Raw genomic sequence first — 21,450 nt, 5'->3', positions numbered from 1 at the left:
AAAGGCTATGAATAGAATCACCCATAAATCTCATGTCTCTGGCCCAACTTGAAATAAAAGTTGAAGCCCAAATAAATCTCATGTCTCTCCCTCTCTATCCCATCTCTCACTCTCGATTTCTCTCTTTCTCCGACGAACCCAGCGCTATGGCTGCCGCCTCCTTCTTCATCTCGGCGTCTCTCTCGAAGTGAAAATTGGGCCTTGTAAATAAAATTCAGCCCGATGAAGACTTATAAATTGAGCTCCACAAATTAAGATAAACAGGCCCAATCATTTAAATGAAAGAAAGCCCAATAATTTAAAATTTTTGGCCCATTTTAATAATTTAAATCGTTCTTACAAAACTTTGATAAATCTTTTGCTAAAAATAAATACTTTTTAAAAAGAAAAAAAATCGACTAGAATAGAATAAAAGTCAAATTTACAAAAAGATTGAATTACAATACTAGCTAGGAACAAAGCAAGGGCAAAGATATACCATAAACAAGCCTTGAAGTTATTGATTTCCTCATCTTCACAATTTGAGGCTCCTTTTTCTTACAACCCATCTCCACTTCAAGAACCCTCGTCTGCATTCCTTGCAGACGAGGTTTTACCTTTTCGTGCTCATGTGATGCATGAAGTTCTTGACTTTCTCATCCTTATAGTTTGAGGTTGCGTTTTCTTACAATAAAAGTGAGACTTTTGATTGTGTCAATTTGAGCATAGATCTGGGCGCTAGCCAGGTAAGATCTGGTGCACGGAGAGCCCCAAACGCAACCAAGTTTTTTATTATTGAGAGCATTGTTTACATTTAGTTTATGTTGACATTTTTTTATACATTTATTTTGATAATAATTCTATTCAAAGTCCCCAACTTTAAGCTTTTTTCAAAAAATGACCTTCTATACAAAATTCAACGATAGAATGACGAGTCACCTCACTAAATTCTTAGAATTCTTAAGTGAAATCTATACATATATAAAAGTTGGTCTATCTAGCCAAAAAAATCCCCCACCTTTTTTACTCAATTTATATTTGGAAGGCTGACTAATTTATAGAATGATATATATATATATATATATATATATATATATATATATATATATATATATATATATAATATAGGGGAGGCTACAATGAAAACATTCCTTAGTGTATAAAATATATACAAGATCCAGCCATCCATCTCTAAATAATTTACGGTCCAGATTAAAAATTAATCTTTTTTATGGTTCATATAGTTATACATACTGATTCGTAACAAATTGGATGAAGGGCAAAATTGCCATTAAAATTGAGTTTGACTTTTCATATCTATCCGTCTGTTCCGATAATTATGCGGTGGGATATGGAAAGATTTTCTTTCCCATAACCTAATGATAGTGGTTTAGATTTTCGAATGTTTGATATGAATTGAATGCCAAAAAAAAGCACCAATCAGGTATTTATGTTGGATAATATATACTGTGGGTTATTTTAATGAGGTATTGTACTTCGTTACGAATTACATTTTAGTGGGGTAAGAATTAAAATCATATTTTTGGTATTACGAATTATCTTTTTTGGTATTACGAATTATTAGCAAGTTTGCTCTATAATTAAATAATTTGTTATTCAACATTTTTAGTGGTTTACTACATCGTAAAGTCATTGATACGAATCTAATTTTTTGATAGTGAGAATTTGTATGATCTATTTTAAGAGTCGTGCAAATTATACTTTTTTGGTGTTAATAATTAAAATCAAGTTTTATTTGAAATAAAATGATATGTTATTCCACGGTTTTTGTGGTTTACTACATCATAATCTTGCTATTACGAAACTAAATTTTTCTTAGTGAAAATTGGTATGATAAATTTTAAGAATTGAAAATATAGTTGTTACGAATCCGAAATTTTATTAAATTTAAGAATTAAATTTTTTTGTGGTTTACTACATAATAAAGTCACTGTTACGAATCTGAAATTTTATTAGTGAGATTTGGTATGATAAATTTTAAGAATTAAAATTATAGTTGTTAATTGTGAGAACTTATGGCAATTATTCATTCTCCAAAAATACAATGAGTATATTATAAAGATTTGTATGGATTAGGCGTGAATATGTATTAAATTAAGCAATTACATGTTTATCCTTTTATGAATTAGGCGTGAATATGCACATATTAGATTAGGCAAATCTTAAGCCATTAGATCAAAAATATTTAATGGTCAAGATTTATTTATATTTTCTACACTTAAAGTGTTTTTATTATAGCTCCCCTATATATATATATATATATATATATAGGGTGCGGTTATAGTGAGAACCACAATTATCGTGAGAACATAAGAATCAATAAAATTACTGCATCTGCTATACAAATCAATGCATCCGCTATTAAATTTAATGCATCCGAAAAAAATATTTTTTTTGCTCCCTTCAGAATTCGAACCCAGCACCTGCATCCATCCACCAAGATGATGCATCCACCGTAGATCTTGATGATCGAATGACTTAAAATGGTTCTCCGTTCTTATTTTATTAGTGGTTCTTATTTGAACCTCTCCCTATATATATATATATATATATATATATATATATATATTCCTATTCTTAATTAATCCTATACAAATAATGAGAGAGATCCCTCGACCTCGGCATTTGAAAATGAAAGAAGACTTGTTGTTAAAGAACAACAAAATTTTTAAGAATCCGAACCAATGGATGAAGATGAAGATAATTCGGATTTCGATCTTGAAAATTTCAAGAAGCTCAGGACCCTAATGAGGAATGACGAAAGCAGTGACATTTCTAGCTCACTCATTCACCGTTTGAATGAGTGATCGTCGGGCAGCTGAAAAATTGTAATTGCTTTCTTAGGGTTTTCTGATTTTAGGAGAATGGCACAAATGGAAAATTTAGCTTATGTGGCGTCCATGTCATATTTTAAACTTAACATTGTTGGGAACCTTGTGGAATATCCTAATCCTTGTTTTGATGATACCAAAATTCATAGGTCTTAAATGTAATAGACTAGAATCGTTTTGAACTCAAGTGTTAGAGTTCGTTTCTAGTTTAGTTGCGGTGTCGAAGACTGAAGACTGAAGACTGAAGAATGAAGACTGAAGACTGAAGACTGAAGACTGGAGTTACCAACTGAAGTGTCAGTTGAAGACTGATTATTTAATGCGCGCCATAGACTGATACTAAAGTCAAGTATCAGTTGAACATTCCTCCTAGGACTGATCTTTCAACGTTCAGAGGAAGCCACGTACGCTCAAAGTACAGCCGCATTAAATGCAGAGATATTTCAATATCTTATCTCTGCAGAGGTCATTCCTATCTGGTGGCTACTTTTTAGAGATGTCACATCTCCTGTCCTTCAAAGAGAGTCGTTTCCACACAGACAAGGAACCTCGAAGATTGAAGCCTCAGCCCAAATTCGAATTGCTCTCCAACGGAAGAAATCTTGAGGACGATTTACGCCAACGGATCTATTCAAGAGTTCTCCTACAAATAGCGCTCGAGGATCACTTCAATCTTCACCGATTCAACGACATAAGCTGAAGCTCTGCCGAAATAGCTACTCAGCCTAAAGCTTAATCGCTCAAAGCTTGAATCGAAGAAGAGAATTCCAAAGCCAAAATCAGTCACTGCTGATTACATACATTCTCTTAGACCCTAGGCATATATTCTGTGTACCCAGAAGCCAAAGGTCAAACTTGCTTCAAAGAACTTGTTCTTTGTAAGTATAGTTGGCACTCGTTTAAACCTCTCCCCCATAAGAGTGTTTGAGTGACTCGGAGATTCAGGAAGGTACTCTGAACTCTGAAAGGGAATTCTGAGCACGAGGTGTGCTTAGCAGGGAAACCCTACGCGAGTTGTGTAGGTGCTGAAATCCTATACGAGGTGTGTAGGTGGGGAAACCCTACGCGAGGTGTGTAGGTGCTGAAGAGAGTTTATCTTCAGTTTACGGTTTGCAGTGCACCAGGCAAGCACTTGCGGAGTGAATTGTTGGTCTGATCAACCAGCCGTGGATGTAGGAAAGAGTTTTTCCGAACCACGTAAAAGTCTCTGTGTTATTTACAACTTTCAGTTTTACATTCTTAACTGTGCTATCTCAATTGATAAAACTGAACACTGACTAACAGCTAGAGAAACCCTAATCCAACTATCTGCTCCACTGAGGCTATTCGAAACTAAGTTTAATTTCCGCTGCGTATGATATCACTCTGACTCACTATCCTCTGATAGTAAGGAAGAGAGATATCACCTTCATCTTTGCAAACACGACTGAAGCCCTTACGTGGATCAGTTAAGTTCTAGTGACTTAACTGATAACTCTTTACTGAAGAGCTTTCAGTATCAGTCGTCAACCCTATTGGTCAAAACTAATTTCGGTTAAACAGGTGTCTGGTTTGCATGAAAAGTTTCTTTTCTATCTCTGACTGAGATCCCTCTGATTGAGGTTGGTAGATAGATCAAAAATAGCCTATAGGTGTATTCCCCCCCTCCCCCATACACCTATTCAAGACCCCCCCGGACCTAACAATTGGTATCAGAGCAAGTTGTTCGCAAGAACTATCTGTCTCTGACTAGTTCCTACTTGAACTAGATCCTCTTGGGGGTGACGTTGTTTTTTTTTATCAAAAATTTCTTCTCGAGATTACTCTTGTATCTGCTTGGTTGTGTCTTTTTCTTATTTCCTGTGTGCTTCTCCTGCTTTCTCTAACCATGTACAGGAACAAGAAGGATTCCTCCAGCGATTATGTTCATACATATTTTCGAGGAATCAGCGGATTTGAGTTAGGATCATTGGACTCCGATGAAGAAGAAAGATTCATCTTTCCAGAAGAGAACATTAGTCCAACTCACTCACAACCAGAAGATTCAAGCAGATATGATCAAATGCGACTAGAGTATCAACACCTAAGATCGAGATTTGAAGATCTCCTTAGGGAGCACAGACAGATCCTCAAAGAGATTGGTCGTGTGCAAGATGCTCGAAGGATCGTCAGGCTCCACTTCGTTTCAGATGAAGACGAAGCAAACAAAAGAGATGTACATGAGCACAGACTGATCAACAGACTGAGACTTCTTCAGTCTCAGAAACAAGAACTTCTTCAACGTCTCAAGGAAACAGAGACAGAATTCAAAGCGACGTCAGAAGTTTTTGAAAGAATGATTCGTGAGGAATCACTACTGCACAGAAGAAAGATGGAACGAGAAAAAAAAAAACATGCAACAACAGCCCACGGACTCAAAATCCAAGGAGAATCAGTCATAAAACTCAGGGGGAACTTACACTTCAATCAATGACAAAACTAGTGTCAATCACTGTGTAAGCCTCCCTCAACTTTTCATTTGTATATATGACTACTTCTCTTTAATACTCTTGGTTGTATTGTGCTTAAATTTGACTTGTCTAAATGCCTTTCTCCTCATTTTTTTTGTTTTGTTGACACGTACACATTTGCGTTAAGAACGGCTGTCACACGATCACACGAACCCGCCCTTTTTACTAACAAGCGGAGTGATCCACGTGGCACGATTCCATTTGCACGGATTTCAAACGTTTATTGAAACCGCCTCTTGCACGTCCTCTCACACCTTCTTCAAAAACGTTTCATCTTCAACCAAAGATTTACTCAATCTCAGAGAAATCTTTGTGTGCAAAATTTTTGAGTGTGCCTTTTTCTGCAAGACTAACAGCAAGAATCCACAGTTCCTTCTCTGTGAGAATCAATCTTCAAGACTTTTGCAGAAAATCTCTCAGAAAATCCATATGGGAAAATCAGCATCACAACAGGTTGTGTGTTACGAATCTGTAGCAACACTGGAATCACTCCAACAGTTTGCTGATTTCAAAAAGATCGATGAGATCTCAGGACGACATGGATGTATGAAGTTCGTCCAATGCTCACCAAGTTTCCTTCTCGACAAACTGATCATCCAAGAGTTCTACGACAACATCAAGACCAATTAATCGACTGGTGAACTCATAACAGAGATTTCTGTGTTTACAAGTGAAGATTTCTCAGAATCAACCAAGATGTCCATCAACATATCTGAAGCAGTAAGAGATATGTTCAATCTCCCAACTGATGGACCAGCCCCATTCTTCAGCGACGAAGAAGCCACTGAGCACATGAGGGAAGCACTGACAAGCAATGCACCTGTCGATCGCGTCATCACAAATGTGCTGAGCATTTCAAGAATTCATACTCATCTCATACCCATTGCGAAGATGATCAAGAGATGCTGGTTTGGCACTCTTGGATCCCATGGTCACCTTTCAAGACCACACAAACTTGTGTTGATCGCCCTGATGCAGAAAGGCCCATTCAACTGGGAAAAGGCCTACATTCAGATCCTCGCTGAAGAAAAGAAAGAGTCTCACTCCACCAGACATCTACGTCAAGGAACAAGAGTCTCAACACTCATCCTCCATAGTGCTAAGGGGACTACTTGCTTCTGGAAGAACACTACTCAAGTGTCTTCCACCATCAATCTGTTTGAAAAACAGAAAAGTTCACTCAAAGGAAATTTCAGCATCTCGACTGAAATTCCTCTCCTTTCTTCCGAGCCACGATACAAGACTCGAAGATCAACCAAAAGAAAGTTCGAAAGCGTGTCATCTCCAGTCAAGATCTCATTGGACACCCCTCAGAAATCCCACAATGAGAAACATGAAGAAGATGCTCCAAAATCTTCTGAAAAAGTTCCAATGCCGAGCACAGAAACTCCTCAACAACAGACTCCATCTGTCACTCCAGCAAATGAAGAAAAACAACCGTCAGAGGAGACTCAAGCAACCTTTGACAGAAAAATAGAATCTGAAGAAATTCATCTCAGAGGTTTCTTCCATTACTGTCTTGAAGGGTTCAACAAGAAGGCAAAGTTTGATGAAGTCTCTAACGACAATGCTGCATCCTCATCCTCAATCTTTGTCAATCAAAAAGCCCTTCTCAAAAGCTTCGTGACACAACTGTCCGAACACTGTGTCACAACCCTTTTTCCCACAGTTTTAGCCTCCCTGAATCCGGAAGAGTTTCATGCACTCGTCAGCTATTTCTTCTACATCTTCATCAAAACCCTACCCAAATCACAATACAAAGAGATTGATGAAGTCCTCACTGATGGTGAGATAGAAGCTTTGGAGAACAGCATCCTTGATAAGTTCAGAGTCACAAATGTTTGGGATGGCATCCACGACTGGGCACCCAACTTCAGACTGTACCTAACTTCCAGAGGTCTTCTCAAAGAAGACAATGATGAGAACCTTGAAGTCCATCATGAAATTCCTCCTCATCAGTCGGCTTCAGCCAAAGCAACAGAAGAAGAGAAACAAGCTGAAGAACAAGAGCCTACTGAAACTACCACTGATGAAAGAGTCCAGATGCTGGAAGAAAGGATGCTCATTCAAGAAGAAGTTTCATATGAGCTAAGAGTCAAGATCGCGATTCTGGAATCAACCGTCACTCATCTTCAACAACAACTGGACATCCAGGACAAAGTCAGCAATGTCCCCGCGTCTGATGACAAGGACACACGAGAAAAGGACAGGAAAGGAAAAGGGAAGCTGACTGAAGAACCAAAAGGAAGTCCTCCAAGGAAGCCAAGCAAACAACTCCGCATCAACTAAGGACTCAGAAAGAACAAGGAATGTCATCTAAACAGAAACTCATTATTTTGTATATGATGTTCTTAGTTTGTCTCAGCTAGCCCTTCCTTGTTGTGATCTTCTGCATTCTTGGTTCATATTGATTTGTATTTTGTTCATAAAGATTCATGCTTATCCAGTTTTTGTTCTTTGCCTATTTTTCTCTTGATGAATATAGGTTATCTTATTTAGGGGGAACACTGTTCAAGCTTTTTCAGTACTTTGCCTTTTTGCCTATTGTTGGGAACTTGTTCGTATCATTTTCTTGGAGTAAATGAAAATAGAGTCTAGGTGTGATTTTGGTTAACTGATGAAATTGCGTTCTTCTTTTGTCTTTCAATTTCCAAAATCTCCTTTTATGCATATCTTTTCAAATCATTGCAGGCACTATTCGCCGCCTATTTACGGCAAGTGATTATGACAAATATTCTATATCAGTGCATATCTCTTTTTTCTAGGCATTTTATTGTTAGGCAATTACTACGGACGTCAAAATTTATTATAATTGCTTTATCGCGCTTATTTCAAACCGTGCCCACGTCTTTTCGATTACCCTAGGAAACTGTTCATCTCCCACGATCACCACTTTCTCTATTTCTACTGCTATTCAACCTTCTCCATCACTTTTGCTCTTTCTCTCTAACTTTCTAAATCCACAGCAATCTACTGTGAGATCGCTTTCTGCAAAATTTCTCTTCACAGATATTCTATTCAAGATGGCCAATACTAACATGAAGAAGACTGACAACGAGAAGGAAGCTTCAATGAAGAAAGAAGTCAGATATGAACAGACAGTGCATGAGGAATCATTTGAAAAGAAGTCGGAATTTACGAAGGTCTCTGAAATACTTCGCCAGAATGGTTGGAAGAAGTTTGTCACAAGTGAACCAAATTACTTACTCGATGAAGCTGTCAGAGAATTCTACAAAAATCTCAAATTCATCAATTCCGGAGTACTAATCTCAAAGGTCAGCATCATCGATGGAGCAAAATGCTTTGAAGAGACTCTCAACGTCTCTGAAATTGTCAGGGAATTGTTCAATCTCCCAAACAACGGATTTCTACTCTCTTCACTGACTGATGATGAAGCAAATGAAACCCTCAAGACTTCACTGAAGGATAAATCTGAATCAACAAAGAGTCAGATCACTCTATCTCATCTTCATCCAGAATTTGCCACGTTGGGCAAAATTATCCAGAAGTGCTGGATAGGTGCTACAGGAACTCCAGACAAAGCCTCTCAACCGCAGAAGAATGTCATGGCTGCTCTTATGAAGAAGGAGTGCTTCAACTGGGAAGAAGCTTACCTGAAGCTTCTTTACAATGAAGCCCACAACACACGACCGGCAACGATGGTCCGACAGGGGAACAGGGTATCCCAGATCATCATCGAGGGGACAAAGACGTACAAGTATGTGCAATGGCCTAAGATGATCAAATTCACAGACAGCCTACGTCTCTTCAAAATTGCCAGAAGAGATACCAAACCTTCCTCGAAGGCAAAGGTAATCGACATCTCTTCTCCTCCATCATCTGACTCTGAAGCCCCTGATTCACCTCCTTCAAATCCTCTCACAAATGTGCCACGACGTGTTCGTACAATCCTCCCCAAGAAACCATTTATACCAACTGAGATACCTTGGAAATTCTCTCCAAGATCAAAAGGCAAAACAGTTATGGAAACTGCACTAGAACCAGCCTCCACCTTCATCTTCGAAGGTACTCAAGAAGCTGTGGAACTTCAGTCTGAAGTTCAACAAATTGCCACCAATCGCCTACAACGCATAATTGGTGATGTTGATACGTCTCTAGAAGTCTACCGGGATCTTCATAGACTTCTCACGTTTACTCTTCTGAAAACAGCGCCATGTCCAAAAATCAAAAGTCTCTGCTGCCCTGAAGCTGAAGACTCGTTTGAGATGGAAGAGGCTACTCTTATCAGCCTCTTTCAAATTGAACATGTTTGGGACGTAATTCATGACATTGACAGTTTTGCCATGAATTACTTGAACTCGTCCAAACAATTCAGACTACTTCTGCCACCAAACGACGATGCCGGGACATCAAAGGTGTTGGATGAGCCTCTCGTCATAGAGGAAGTGATTGCAGCTCACAACTATCCTATTAATGAAAATTCACAACCGGAGGAAGCTGCTGTTGATTCTGCCTTTAATGATCAACCAATGACTGACTCAATCAGTCAACCGGAGCTACCATCCACTCATTCGACATTGACTGCTGAAACGAACCTGACGAGCATCACTGCAGTTGATGCTCCTTCTCCAGTAGAAGAGGAGAAATCAGCAGACAATGCTGATCCAGAAAGAATTGACGACATCTTGAAGTCTCCGCCGACTTCATCAACACTCTTAAACGCTGATGAGGTAATTCCACCTGAAGGTCAAAACGTCAGTCAAGAACAAGAGATTCCGCAATCTATTGAAGAAAGAACAGATTGCCCTGCCGCATCCAATCAAGCTGAGGCCTCCACATCCAAGACTGATGAAGAGCGTCAGCAAGAGCAGAACCTTCCTGACGAATCAGATACTCCAATAGAACACGTCGAGCTTCCTCGCCCAGAAGGACCTGTTCTATTTGATTCAGATGAAGAAACTAATGTGCGCCTTACCCTCTGGAAACAAAATCGGCCACGCAGACATCTATTAAGGATCGCTGATGATGAAGAAAGACCAATGGATGTACTGCTGAACCAGCTTGCTGATCAACGGCTTGAAATCGACTCGCTTAAGCACGAGCTCGAACGACAGCAAATCTATGGTGAGAAGTTTGTGAAAAAGCTCAAAGAAGTCGGAGAACAGGCAACCGCTGACATGATCCATCATGCCGGGTTAATCAATAAGATCCAGCTCAAGATAAAGGCACAGAAAGATTTTCTGATCAATTACAAGCTTGAAATGATTGATACAAAGATTGGCTTCCCCAAAGTTCAGAAGGGGCACGAGGAACTCTACACTCTCTTTCTCGAAGCAGAGATTGAAAGGAAAACACACTATATTCGTCTAACTACACAGCTCGAGAAAATGGAACTTGAGTTCCTAAAGACGTTCATGCCAAGAACCGAGGTCCAGGAACTCGTTACAACGACGGTACAGCCTATAATGGAACGACTTGCAAAGGTGGAAAGGGAACTCCAACAAACCAAAGAATCTCCTGACACCGCCCTCGTTCAGAAAATGCTCACTGATTTTCAAGAGCTACAGAGTCGACTTCCTCCAGCTGATGCCAAAAAGGGGGAAGAGGATATATTGAGGCGTATGCAAAAAGAAGCGGACATGCTCCCCGCTGTTTTCAACAGGGTGGAAAACAGGACCGAGGAAATCGCGGCAAGAGTAGCCCCCACTTTCGCCTCAGTTGAAGCTAGCAGAAAGAGAGGCAGAGAAAGCTCTTCAAGTGAATCAGAAATGAAGAAGAAGAAAACTGTCGAATTCATCTCTACTCTGAAGGAAAGTCAAAAGCTTGAGCATTATCTCAAGAGTGGACTGATTGTATCTCATCTGGAAAAGTTTGAGCGACCAGATAAATGGATACCATCAAAGCTGAATGACTGGTGGGAACAACTCAAGGAACGCTACACCAAATGGATGGTGTTTGCAAATATTCAAGGCGAAAAGGAGCGCAGGAATGAAGCCTGGAAGTACTTCCTGATGCATTTACAAGAACAAGAACCTGTTCATCAAATGTTGGAAGCTCATAAGGCTTATGGACAAAGCATACCTGACCCTCAGAAGAAAGTAGCAGCTCCACCAAGGTTCAGGAATGGTGTTGACAGAGAGAAGATCAAGAAAGAAGTCAGAACCGTCTGCAGAATCTGGAACTTCCATCCAGACTCTAAAGAAGCCAAAAAGGTATGGGAAACAGTATTCAAACTCTACAATCAAATACCTTAAGTAAGATGGCAATACTCTGTAATGTTCTTTTTATGTTCCCAAGATGTAATCTTAGACTGATACTTTATCAGTCTCTCGTTTATAAAAAGAACAACTTCTTATTGATCTCACCCTGAAGACAATGACTCTTTGTCCAGGCTCTGATTTATGGTTTTTCTGTCTTCTTTAAAGTTCTGTGTTTAGAACTGTTTTCGTTCTTGCTCTAAGTATAAGTTGTTTAGGTTCTATTGTTAAGGGGGAACTGTTTTCTCCCCTTGTCTAGAACTTGTACTGAGAGCTCAGTCTTTTGATTGTCTAGAACTGCTGTGTGGTTTTGGCATCATCAAAAATGGGGAAATTGTTGGGAACCTTGTGGAATATCCTAACCCTTGTTTTGATGATACCAAAATTCATAGGTCTTACATGAAATAGACTAGAATCGTTTTGAACTCAAGTGTTAGAGTTCGTTTCTAGTTTAGTTGCGGTGTCGAAGACTGAAGACTGAAGACTGAAGACTGAAGACTGAAGACTGGAGTTACCAACTGAAGTGTCAGTTGAAAAATCAGTTGAAGACTGATTATTTAATGCGCGCCATAGATTGATACTAAAGTCAAGTATCAGTTGAACATTCCTCCTAGGACTGATCTTCCAACGTTCAGAGGAAGCCACGTACGCTCAAAGTACAGCCGCATTAAATGCAGAGATATTTCAATATCTTATCTCTGCAGAGGTCATTCCTATCTGGTGGCTACTTTTCAGAGATGTCACATCTCCTGTCCTTCAAAGAGAACCGTTTCCACACAGACAAGGAACCTCGAAGATTGAAGCCTCAGCCCAAATTCGAATTGCTCTCCAACGGAAGAAATCTTGAGGACGATTTACGCCAACGGATCTATTCAAGAGTTCTCCTACAAATAGCGCTCGAGGAACACTTCAATCTTCACCGATTCAACGACATAAGCTGAAGCTCTGCCGAAATAGCTACTCAGCCTAAAGCTTAATCGCTCAAAGCTTGAATCGAAGAAGAGAATTCCAAAGCCAAAATCAGTCACTGCTGATTACATACATTCTCTTAGATCCTAGGCATATATTATGTGTACCCAGAAGCCAAAGGTCAAACTTGCTTCAAAGAACTTGTTCTTTGTAAGTATAGTTGGCACTCGTTTAAACCTCTCCCCCATAAGAGTGTTTGAGTGACTCGGAGATTCAGGAAGGTACTCTGAACTCTGAAAGGGAAGTCTGAGCACGAGGTGTGCTTAGCAGGGAAACCCTACGTGAGTTGTGTAGGTGCTGAAATCCTATACGAGGTGTGTAGGTGGGGAAACCCTACGCGAGGTGTGTAGGTGCTGAAGAGAGTTTATCTTCAGTTTACGGTTTGCAGTGCACCAGGCAAGCACTTGCGGAGTGGATTGTTGGTCTGATCAACCAGCCGTGGATGTAGGAAAGAGTTTTTCTGAACCACGTAAAAGTCTCTGTGTTATTTACAGCTTTCAGTTTTACATTCTTAACTGTGCTATCTCAATTGATAAAACTGAACACTGACTAACAGCTAGAGAAACCCTAATCCAACTATCTGCTCCACTGAGGCTATTCGAAACTAAGTTTAATTTCCGCTGCGTATGATATCACTCTAACTCACTATCCTCTGATAGTAAGGAAGAGAGATATCACCTTCATCTTTGCAAACACGACTGAAGCCCTTACGTGGATCAGTTAAGTTCTAGTGACTTAACTGATAACTCTTTACTGAAGAGCTTTCAGTATCATTCGTCAACCCTATTGGTCAAAACTAATTTCGGTTAAACAGGTGTCTGGTTTGCATGAAAAGTTTCTTTTCTATCTCTGACTGAGATCCCTCTGATTGAGGTTGGTAGATAGATCAAAAATAGCCTATAGGTGTATCCCCCCATACACCTATTCGAGACCCCCCCGGACCTAACAAACATCAAGACTAAATTTTGGCACATTGGATCTGAGTTATTTTGGTGGTGGCCGAAAAACAAATGCGGGGGAAAATTCCCTATCAATTTTCTAATTCGTATATTTTAAAGTAAAATTTTTTGGTCATGGGAAAAAGCCCAAAAACCAAAATGTATGTGGATTTAGTGGCAATTGACCCTTTATTTTACGCCTCTTTAAGCATGTCAATTTGTGCCCGCGACCACTGTCAGTTTAGGAGTTAGAATCTTCTTGTTCATCACGGCCACTGTCTGTTCTGGGCTCAACTTTTAGGGAATCTATAGAATCTTTCACTGGAATCAATCGAACCAATTTCAGCATGCAGAATAAGATATATATAACATTAAACTTCAGCCAAATTTAATTATCATTAGCTTACCCTTCCTAAAAAACCTTTAAAAAGTTTATATATGGTACAATTGACTCTTTTTTTGTTTGAGAACTAGCACACGCCCACTCGTGCGATACACGATCAATATCGAAACTGAACGATATTTTAAATAAATAAATATGCATATTAAATATATACTATAATTTAAATATAAATATAAATCTAAATAAAAAAATTAAATTATCCACGATATAATTTCAATAAAAAACACAAATTTGAAAATATATAAATTTTCAATTACCAATTAATTGATTTTTATTGATAATTAAAAGAAATTATAAAAGAGAAAGGAGAGATAAAAGACGAGAGAGAAAAAAAATAATTTTGTAACTTTAATTGATAATAACTTATTCGTTTTAAATTTATTTTTTATAATTTTTATATCAAATTAAAGATCTTTTCGTTATCTTTAATTTAACATTCATGTTGAATATCTTTTTATTAATCAAAGTTGACGATTTTTATAAAAGAATCAAAATAAAAAAAGAAAAATGAGGAGAGAGAAATTTTGGTGGGAAAAAGTAGTCGTTATACTGCTCTTTTATATAATATATAGATATAGATTGGTACAGTTGACTTTTTACGAAGTTTGCTTAAACCTAGGGAATCTGAATTAAAAATTTAAATGACACAAAATATAAGTTTAGCAATAATTTTAAAATAAATTAAAGTTTAGTAACCAATTTGATATATATATATATATATATATATATATATATATATATATATATATATATATATATATATATAGGGGAGGGCTACGGTAAAAACACTTCTTAAAATATAAATATAAACGTTTTTTAATGTACGAATTTTATCCAACAGGGTTACGAATTCATCAAACATGGTTACGAATTGTGAAAAATAATTTTTTGCTACCTTTGGGATTCGAACCCAGGACCACGAATTCATCCAACAGGGTTACGAATCAACCGTAGATCTTGATGATCTAAGTGCTGAAAATCATTTATATTTTATACACTTAAGAGTGTTTTTATTCTAGCCCTCTCCTATAGGGAGAGGTTCAGGAAAGAACCATAAATAAAAGAAGACCGGAGAACCATTTTCAGCCATTCGATCATCAAGATCTACGGTGGATGCATCATCTTGTTGGATGAATGCAGATCCTGGGTTCGAATCCTGAAGGGAGCATTTTTTTTTATTTTTTTGAGTGCATTAATTTTAACAGCGGATGCATTAATTTTTACAGTGAATGCATTAGATTTGATGGTTCTCCCGTTCTCACAAATAATGTAGTTCTCTCTAGAACCACACCATATATATATATATATATATATATATATATATATATATATACACACGGATGTACCATAGTTTAGTGATATTTTATGCAATTAACCTGGTCGATTGCTTATAAATATACCAACAGATGTCGAAGAGATAAGTTATGGCAAATAAAATCAATTCTGATTTCCGACTTCCACATAAATATAAGTGTAATTGAAATTCTAATTAGTTCCAAATTTCTGCAAATGAAAAGTTCACATATTTTTTTACCAATATAATAGTGTTGATTAAAATAAAAATTGTGGCACTTTGTTTAATTCGCAAAAAATGAACGTAGTTTCCTCGAACCAATAAAGCCCCACTATGTTCTCTTACCTGTCTATACAAAATGAAAAAATTACTACATAAACACTCCAATCTTCAAATCACAATATAACTTTTCATCAAACACAGTATGATATATCCCAAGAACATTCTAGTATAAAATCTCTTGAAATGGTAATTTCTTGCTAGAATAGATCAGGGCCGTTTCTTATCGAAAATGGAACATTTCAGTAGAAAAAAAGTATTAGTAATTACAAAAGATGACTTCTCGCATTTTTACTTGCAAAGTCATCTATAACATCATTTGTTTCAAGCCTTTCTAAGATATTTTTTTCAATACATAAAATTACTAAACCATTCAATCTTTCTTGCGACATCGACGATCTCAAATATGTCTTCAATAATTTTAACTTCAATAAACTCCTCTCAGCTGAAGCTACGGTAACATGCATAGTCAACAAGATCATATAAGCTATTGCAACATTTGGATAACAATTTGCAATTTTCACAAATTCAAGAATTTCAATAGCTGACATTATTTTATTTGGCAGCGTCATTTGTAATATTTTTAATTCAGTAAATAAATCATCTAAGTCAACATCGGATGTATTATCATGAGTAGAAGTAGATTTCAAATTAACACAACAATGTCTTAATTTTTCACTATCCAAAGATTTTAAAGTTCTCGAATCAAACAAAAAATCAAATATATGATCAAATGATTTCATTTCTGTAAATCTATATTTTAAAGAAGCAATTGTCATGTCCACAACAACTATAAAATACTCAATTTTAAATGACTCTTCAGGTGATAATGAAACTTCAGTACTTTCTCCCTCATCAAATTCTAAATGGGTCTTTCTAAAGTCATGCAGTTTCGCTCTGTCGCTATTGTCCAAAAATATTTAGGGATATAATATTTTTGGGCCCCAAAATTAATTTCAAATTTAATTTTTTGGGCCCTAAGTTTTTAATGCTAGTAATACACATAAAAAAATGGGCCAATAATAATAATAATAATAGTAGTAGTATATATAAGAGGATATAAAAATTTTTGGGTACGGATACCCGAAAATGATGGGCCCTGGAAAAGATAATAACTGAAATGGAATACATTTATCATACCATTTATTTATTTAATTTGGTTCGGATATGCATAATTAAAGATATTGATTTTTTTTTTTAGAATGCATAAAGATATGGTTAAGAGAGTGTAAATTGATTACCCAAAAAGAAAACAAATCAAATCAAAGACTAGAAGAAAAGATTCGACAAAGCAATAAAAAATTGGCTACTTGAATTAATCAACCCTAGAAAACAACCTTATACAATATAGATTGTCCAATTGATTTATGATAAAATACACATATTTAGTTAGTTAACATAATTTATGAAGAAAAAGAGACAAAGAAGAAGATGAAAAGAAAATTCACCAAACATATTACTCATCTAACCACAAATTCAGCAGAAAACTACTTATTCTGCAAATCAAAATTGCCTAACAAAACATCATGCATTTTACGGTCTTGAAAAAAAAGACAGTTATAAGTAGAGCTACTCCTCGTGAAGATTAGCAACACAAATAAACTTCAACTCCTAAACACATTTCTCCCAACAATACGAAAACCACGGAGGCGAACTGCAAGAGCAGTGTTGCTTTCCCTACCGATAGTTAAACGTCAATTCAAGTCAAGTTGTAAACATCTCCAAGAATACTAGCAGCAAATGCAAACATACACAACATTTTTTTGTAAACGTACAAAAGCATTTGCATTTACAATGCCAAAAGAAAAATTACCTTGTAATATACCTCTCTCAATTTTGAGCACAAACTTTCTTAACAATCTCTTGCAATTTCTCATCTTTACCTTCTTCTATTCTAAGTAATCCAGGCAGATTATGAACTTTCGAAAAAACCATCTTTATTTATTAAATTCTTTATTTTATTACAGTTATGTGCATTTAATTTATTTTATTATTTTTTATCATGCAGATGGAGATGGGGATACTTTACACTTCTTGGACATTTGATGATTTTTTCGATTTTAATTTAAGATTTTAAAGACTTAATGACTTATTAGTAGTTTAGAACTTATGAGTTTTGGAATATTTGTTAGGTTTTTATGTGTTTTGCAATGTTTGCTATGTTTTTAAGTGTTTTATGATATTAGGTATAATTTATCTATTTTTATATGATTTCCGTTTTTTTTTTACGCCTCACACCGTTTTGAAACTTACGTTTCGTGAGGCGGACGAAAAACGTTTCGTTTCACAAAACGTATTTTCAAACATTGCATCAAGCAAAGCATAAATGATGCCCAAATATAAATTTTCCAAATGTTTGTATGGACAAAATAAGTCCATTCCCATTCTGGAACCAAACAAAAACAAACACATATTAAAAAACTCAAAACTATTCATTTCTTTTTTTCCATTTCCCCAACATATATAAGTCAGATGTTTTAGCTACCTAGGAATTCACTCGTCAAACATTTCACGCATCAATTCACAATAATCTTCCAATTCACATTAATTAAAAAAGGTCCAACTTAATCACAGAGAGCACATGAATCTAGCAAAACCCAGTTCTTCTGCTACCAAATAATGAAAGTAGTCAAGTAGTCAAGTACATGGACTCAACTTTTAGAAAATTTGAATATGCATTTATCACTTTCACTCACTTAGAAAGCATGCATACAAAACCCCTTCCAAATCCAACCTTCCATCATCACCAATTCTTTAAAATAAAACATTCCCATCTCTCATCTCCTTCACCAAAATCCCAAGACAATGGCATCCTCCTTCCTCCTCGTCTCATCTCGTCTCATCTCTGGCCCTCGAGATGAATCTAGAGATGATCTGAGAGTTGAATGTATGATCTTCTGGTATAATCAAGGACTAAAGTCGTTCCAAAATAAAATACAATTCTAGCAAATGTGAAAATCAAAAGGCTACTCTTCCAAGTAGCGGAAATGGCTGATGGAAAACAGCGAAATCAGACAACACGAAGTTAATTCACCACATGAAAATGCTTGCAAAATAACAACAAGACGAGAAACTCAAAGCAGATGGATCCATACTAGCACAAGACACAGTGCAGCAAGACCACCCGATGGTGGAACTCCCGTCAAGTATATATCACTCTTAGCATTCTATGAATCACTTCTTGACAAGTAAAAATCTGACGTGATAAATTATACTGCGTAAAAGGATGGCAACGAAACAGGAAACAGTTCAGCTGAATCTACTTTCAACAGTAAACAGGAACACTGGATGTTCGAGTTGAGAAAGTGGTGATCTTTCACACTAAAATCATCTTTTTTAAAATTTAATTTTTTTGTGAAATACCACCACACAAACTGAAAACAACAACAATGGTTAGAGAGAGAGAGAGAGAGAGCATAAAGATTACTGCATTCAACTCGAACGACAACAACAAAGGTTATAACAAGAAGATGAATAGAATCAAATGTAACTTCAGTCAAGTATTCATACCTCAAAATAGAACATTCACTTGTCGATTTTGAGCACAAACTTTCTTAAGAATCTCTTGCAATTTCTCATCTTTACCTTCTCTTATTCTAAGTTCCTGAAGCAAAGCAGAAATGATCTCCGAATTCACATCAAATCCTCTCCTGCACATCTCCTCCAAGAAAGCAATCGCCTCATGGAACTTTTTGCTCTTCACCAGATTCCACACAATAATATTGAACGTCACGAAATTAGGCGCGCAGCCGCTCCTCTCCATCTCCATCATCAACATCCTCGCCTCCCCTTCGCGCCCTTCATGGTAGAGGGAGTCGAGCATCATGTTGTAGGTATGTGCGCTAGGTTTCAAGCCCTTGGAAGGGAGATGGTTGAAGAGCCTCGTAGCATCATCAAGTCTTCCGCCCTTGCATAAGCTGTTGATCAGAACACCATACGATACGATATCAGGTTTCACGCCTCTCGCCTCCATCATCGTCAAAACCGCAAATGCCTCATCGATCCGACGGATCCGACACAAGCCATCCAACAAGATGTTGTAGGTGTAGAGATTTGGATGTAGATTCTGAGCTTCCATATCGTGGAAAAGCTTCAACCCGTCTGAAAAACTACTTTGGCGTATTAGCCCGTGCATCATCGTGGTGTATGACACGGTCGACTGTTTGAGACCCACATGCGAGATTTCATCAAAGAAATGCAAAGCTTCATCAAGATTTCCCGTCTTACAGTATCCCTTAATCAAGATATTATAGGTGAATATATCGTACTTGATCCCCGTCCTTTCCATTGAATCGAAGAGCTCTCTGGCTCTAACCATCTCGCCCTGCGAACAATACCCATCTATCAATATGTTGCATGTGACAACATCAGGCGAGATGCCCTTCTCCACCATCTTGGACAGCAGAAGCAGAGCTTCATCAACCATCCCACGCTTCAACAACCCATCCAATAATGTACTATATGTTTGCACATTATGCTCGAGACCTTTACCGGAAATTTCAAGAAAAATAAGCCAAGCTTCATCCACGCTTCCCTTCTTACAATATCCATTTAGCAAGGTGCTATAGTTAACAATATTGGGTTTAAGGCCCCTCTCTACCATGGAATCAAGTAACTGTTTCGCTCTTTCGATTTCACCCTTCAGGCACAGCCCTTCAATAAGCGAAGAATAAGTAAAGACATCGGGACAAATATTTTGTTGCGTCATTATTTCCAACATATTTTCAGCCTCTTCCATCTTTTCTTGCTTACAGTATGCATTAATCATGGAACTATAAGTGACGACGTCAGGTAAAACACCCTTCCCAACCATTTTGGTTAGAACCTTGAAGGCATTGTCCACCATTCCGCCCTTGCAAAATCCATCAATTAGTGCATTATAAGTGTCAACGTTGGGACTCCACCCACTACTTTCTAATCTATGAAGCCAATCATGAGCTTCAATGACCTGTCCAGTTTTGCACAGCCCATCAATCACGTGCAGAATCATAACATTACTGGGCTCACAAAGTTTTAAATCCAAAATCTTTTCGAACAGTTTCACGGCTTCAGCCTCCTTATTAACTAAGAATAACCCTTTTATGAGAGTGCCGTATGTCACAGTATCTGGTCCGTAACCTCCCTTGAGAAAGAATCCCATTATAGAAAAAGCTGAGTATATATCTTTCAAGAGACAACAGCAGTTGACAGCAATATTCCTTGTGTAATTATTAACTGGGACACCCATCCTGAGCATTTCATCGAACACATCAAGGGCAATATAATACTGCTCAATCGTTACACTAACACTCATGAGTTTGTTATACAGGAGAACAGAAGGCTCTTGCCGCAAACTCTTTATTTTTTGAAACAATTGAATAACATCGTCTACTTCTTTAACACAACTGAAATCGATTCTAGACCGCTTAGGTTGAAAAGCCTCGGAAGAGAAGAGAGAGAACAGAGGAGAGAGAATACCCGATTTCTGCGACCATCGATTGAGAAATCCTCTTCGATGAATGAGATCAATTGCAGAAACAACAGCTCTTCTGGCCATCATCCTTAATCGGCGGTGAGATTTAATGCGAAGAAAGAGAGATTAGATCTGAAGTAAGGTACAAAAGTGAGAAAGAAGAGCTTCACTTATAGAATATATAGTAAAAGATAAAAGATGTAAAATATAAATAAAATACTACTATAAAAGAAAAACTACTCGGTCAAAATTTTCTTTTTCTTCGGATATTAGTTTTTGAAAAGCTATTATTTTGTAACTAATTAGTTAATAATTCCTGCCAAAGAAAAAGATAAAAGTACTCAGTAAGTTCAGTTTTTCATTTTATTCGGATATTAGTTTTTTTTGGAGGTATTCGAATATTAGTTTTTTTTTTTTTTTTTTTTTTTTTTTTAAATGGACGGATATCTATCAATACACTATATTAAAAAGGGGGTTTTTAATTTGAAATTGATTTCAAATCAATTTTAAAATTGAGTGGCAATTTTGTAGTTAGAATAAAATTGAACGTTTATTTATAAGCTATACATCTTCTTTT

The 21,450-nt window shown here is 37.0% G+C and overlaps 1 protein-coding gene across 1 annotated transcript; it reads right to left on the bottom strand.

The window, feature by feature from the left end:
• Window positions 1-17,948: 17,948 nt before the first annotated feature.
• LOC131004518 (pentatricopeptide repeat-containing protein At1g62680, mitochondrial-like) lies at window positions 17,949-21,048 on the bottom strand. Its single transcript, XM_057931223.1, has 2 exons — window positions 18,932-21,048; window positions 17,949-18,295 (listed from the first exon to the last, which is right to left on the bottom strand). The coding sequence occupies exon 1, from the start codon at window positions 20,958-20,960 to the stop codon at window positions 18,933-18,935; it is 2,028 nt and encodes a 675-aa protein (XP_057787206.1). The 5' UTR covers window positions 20,961-21,048; the 3' UTR covers window positions 17,949-18,295; window position 18,932.
• Between the last annotated feature and the right edge of the window lie 402 nt (window positions 21,049-21,450).

Source organism: Salvia miltiorrhiza, unplaced genomic scaffold (assembly GCF_028751815.1).
Source record: "Salvia miltiorrhiza cultivar Shanhuang (shh) unplaced genomic scaffold, IMPLAD_Smil_shh original_scaffold_419_1, whole genome shotgun sequence".
NCBI classification, from domain to species: Eukaryota; Viridiplantae; Streptophyta; class Magnoliopsida; order Lamiales; family Lamiaceae; genus Salvia; species Salvia miltiorrhiza.
Note: the sequence above shows the minus strand (reverse complement) of the source record. Positions and strands in the feature narration are given on the sequence as shown.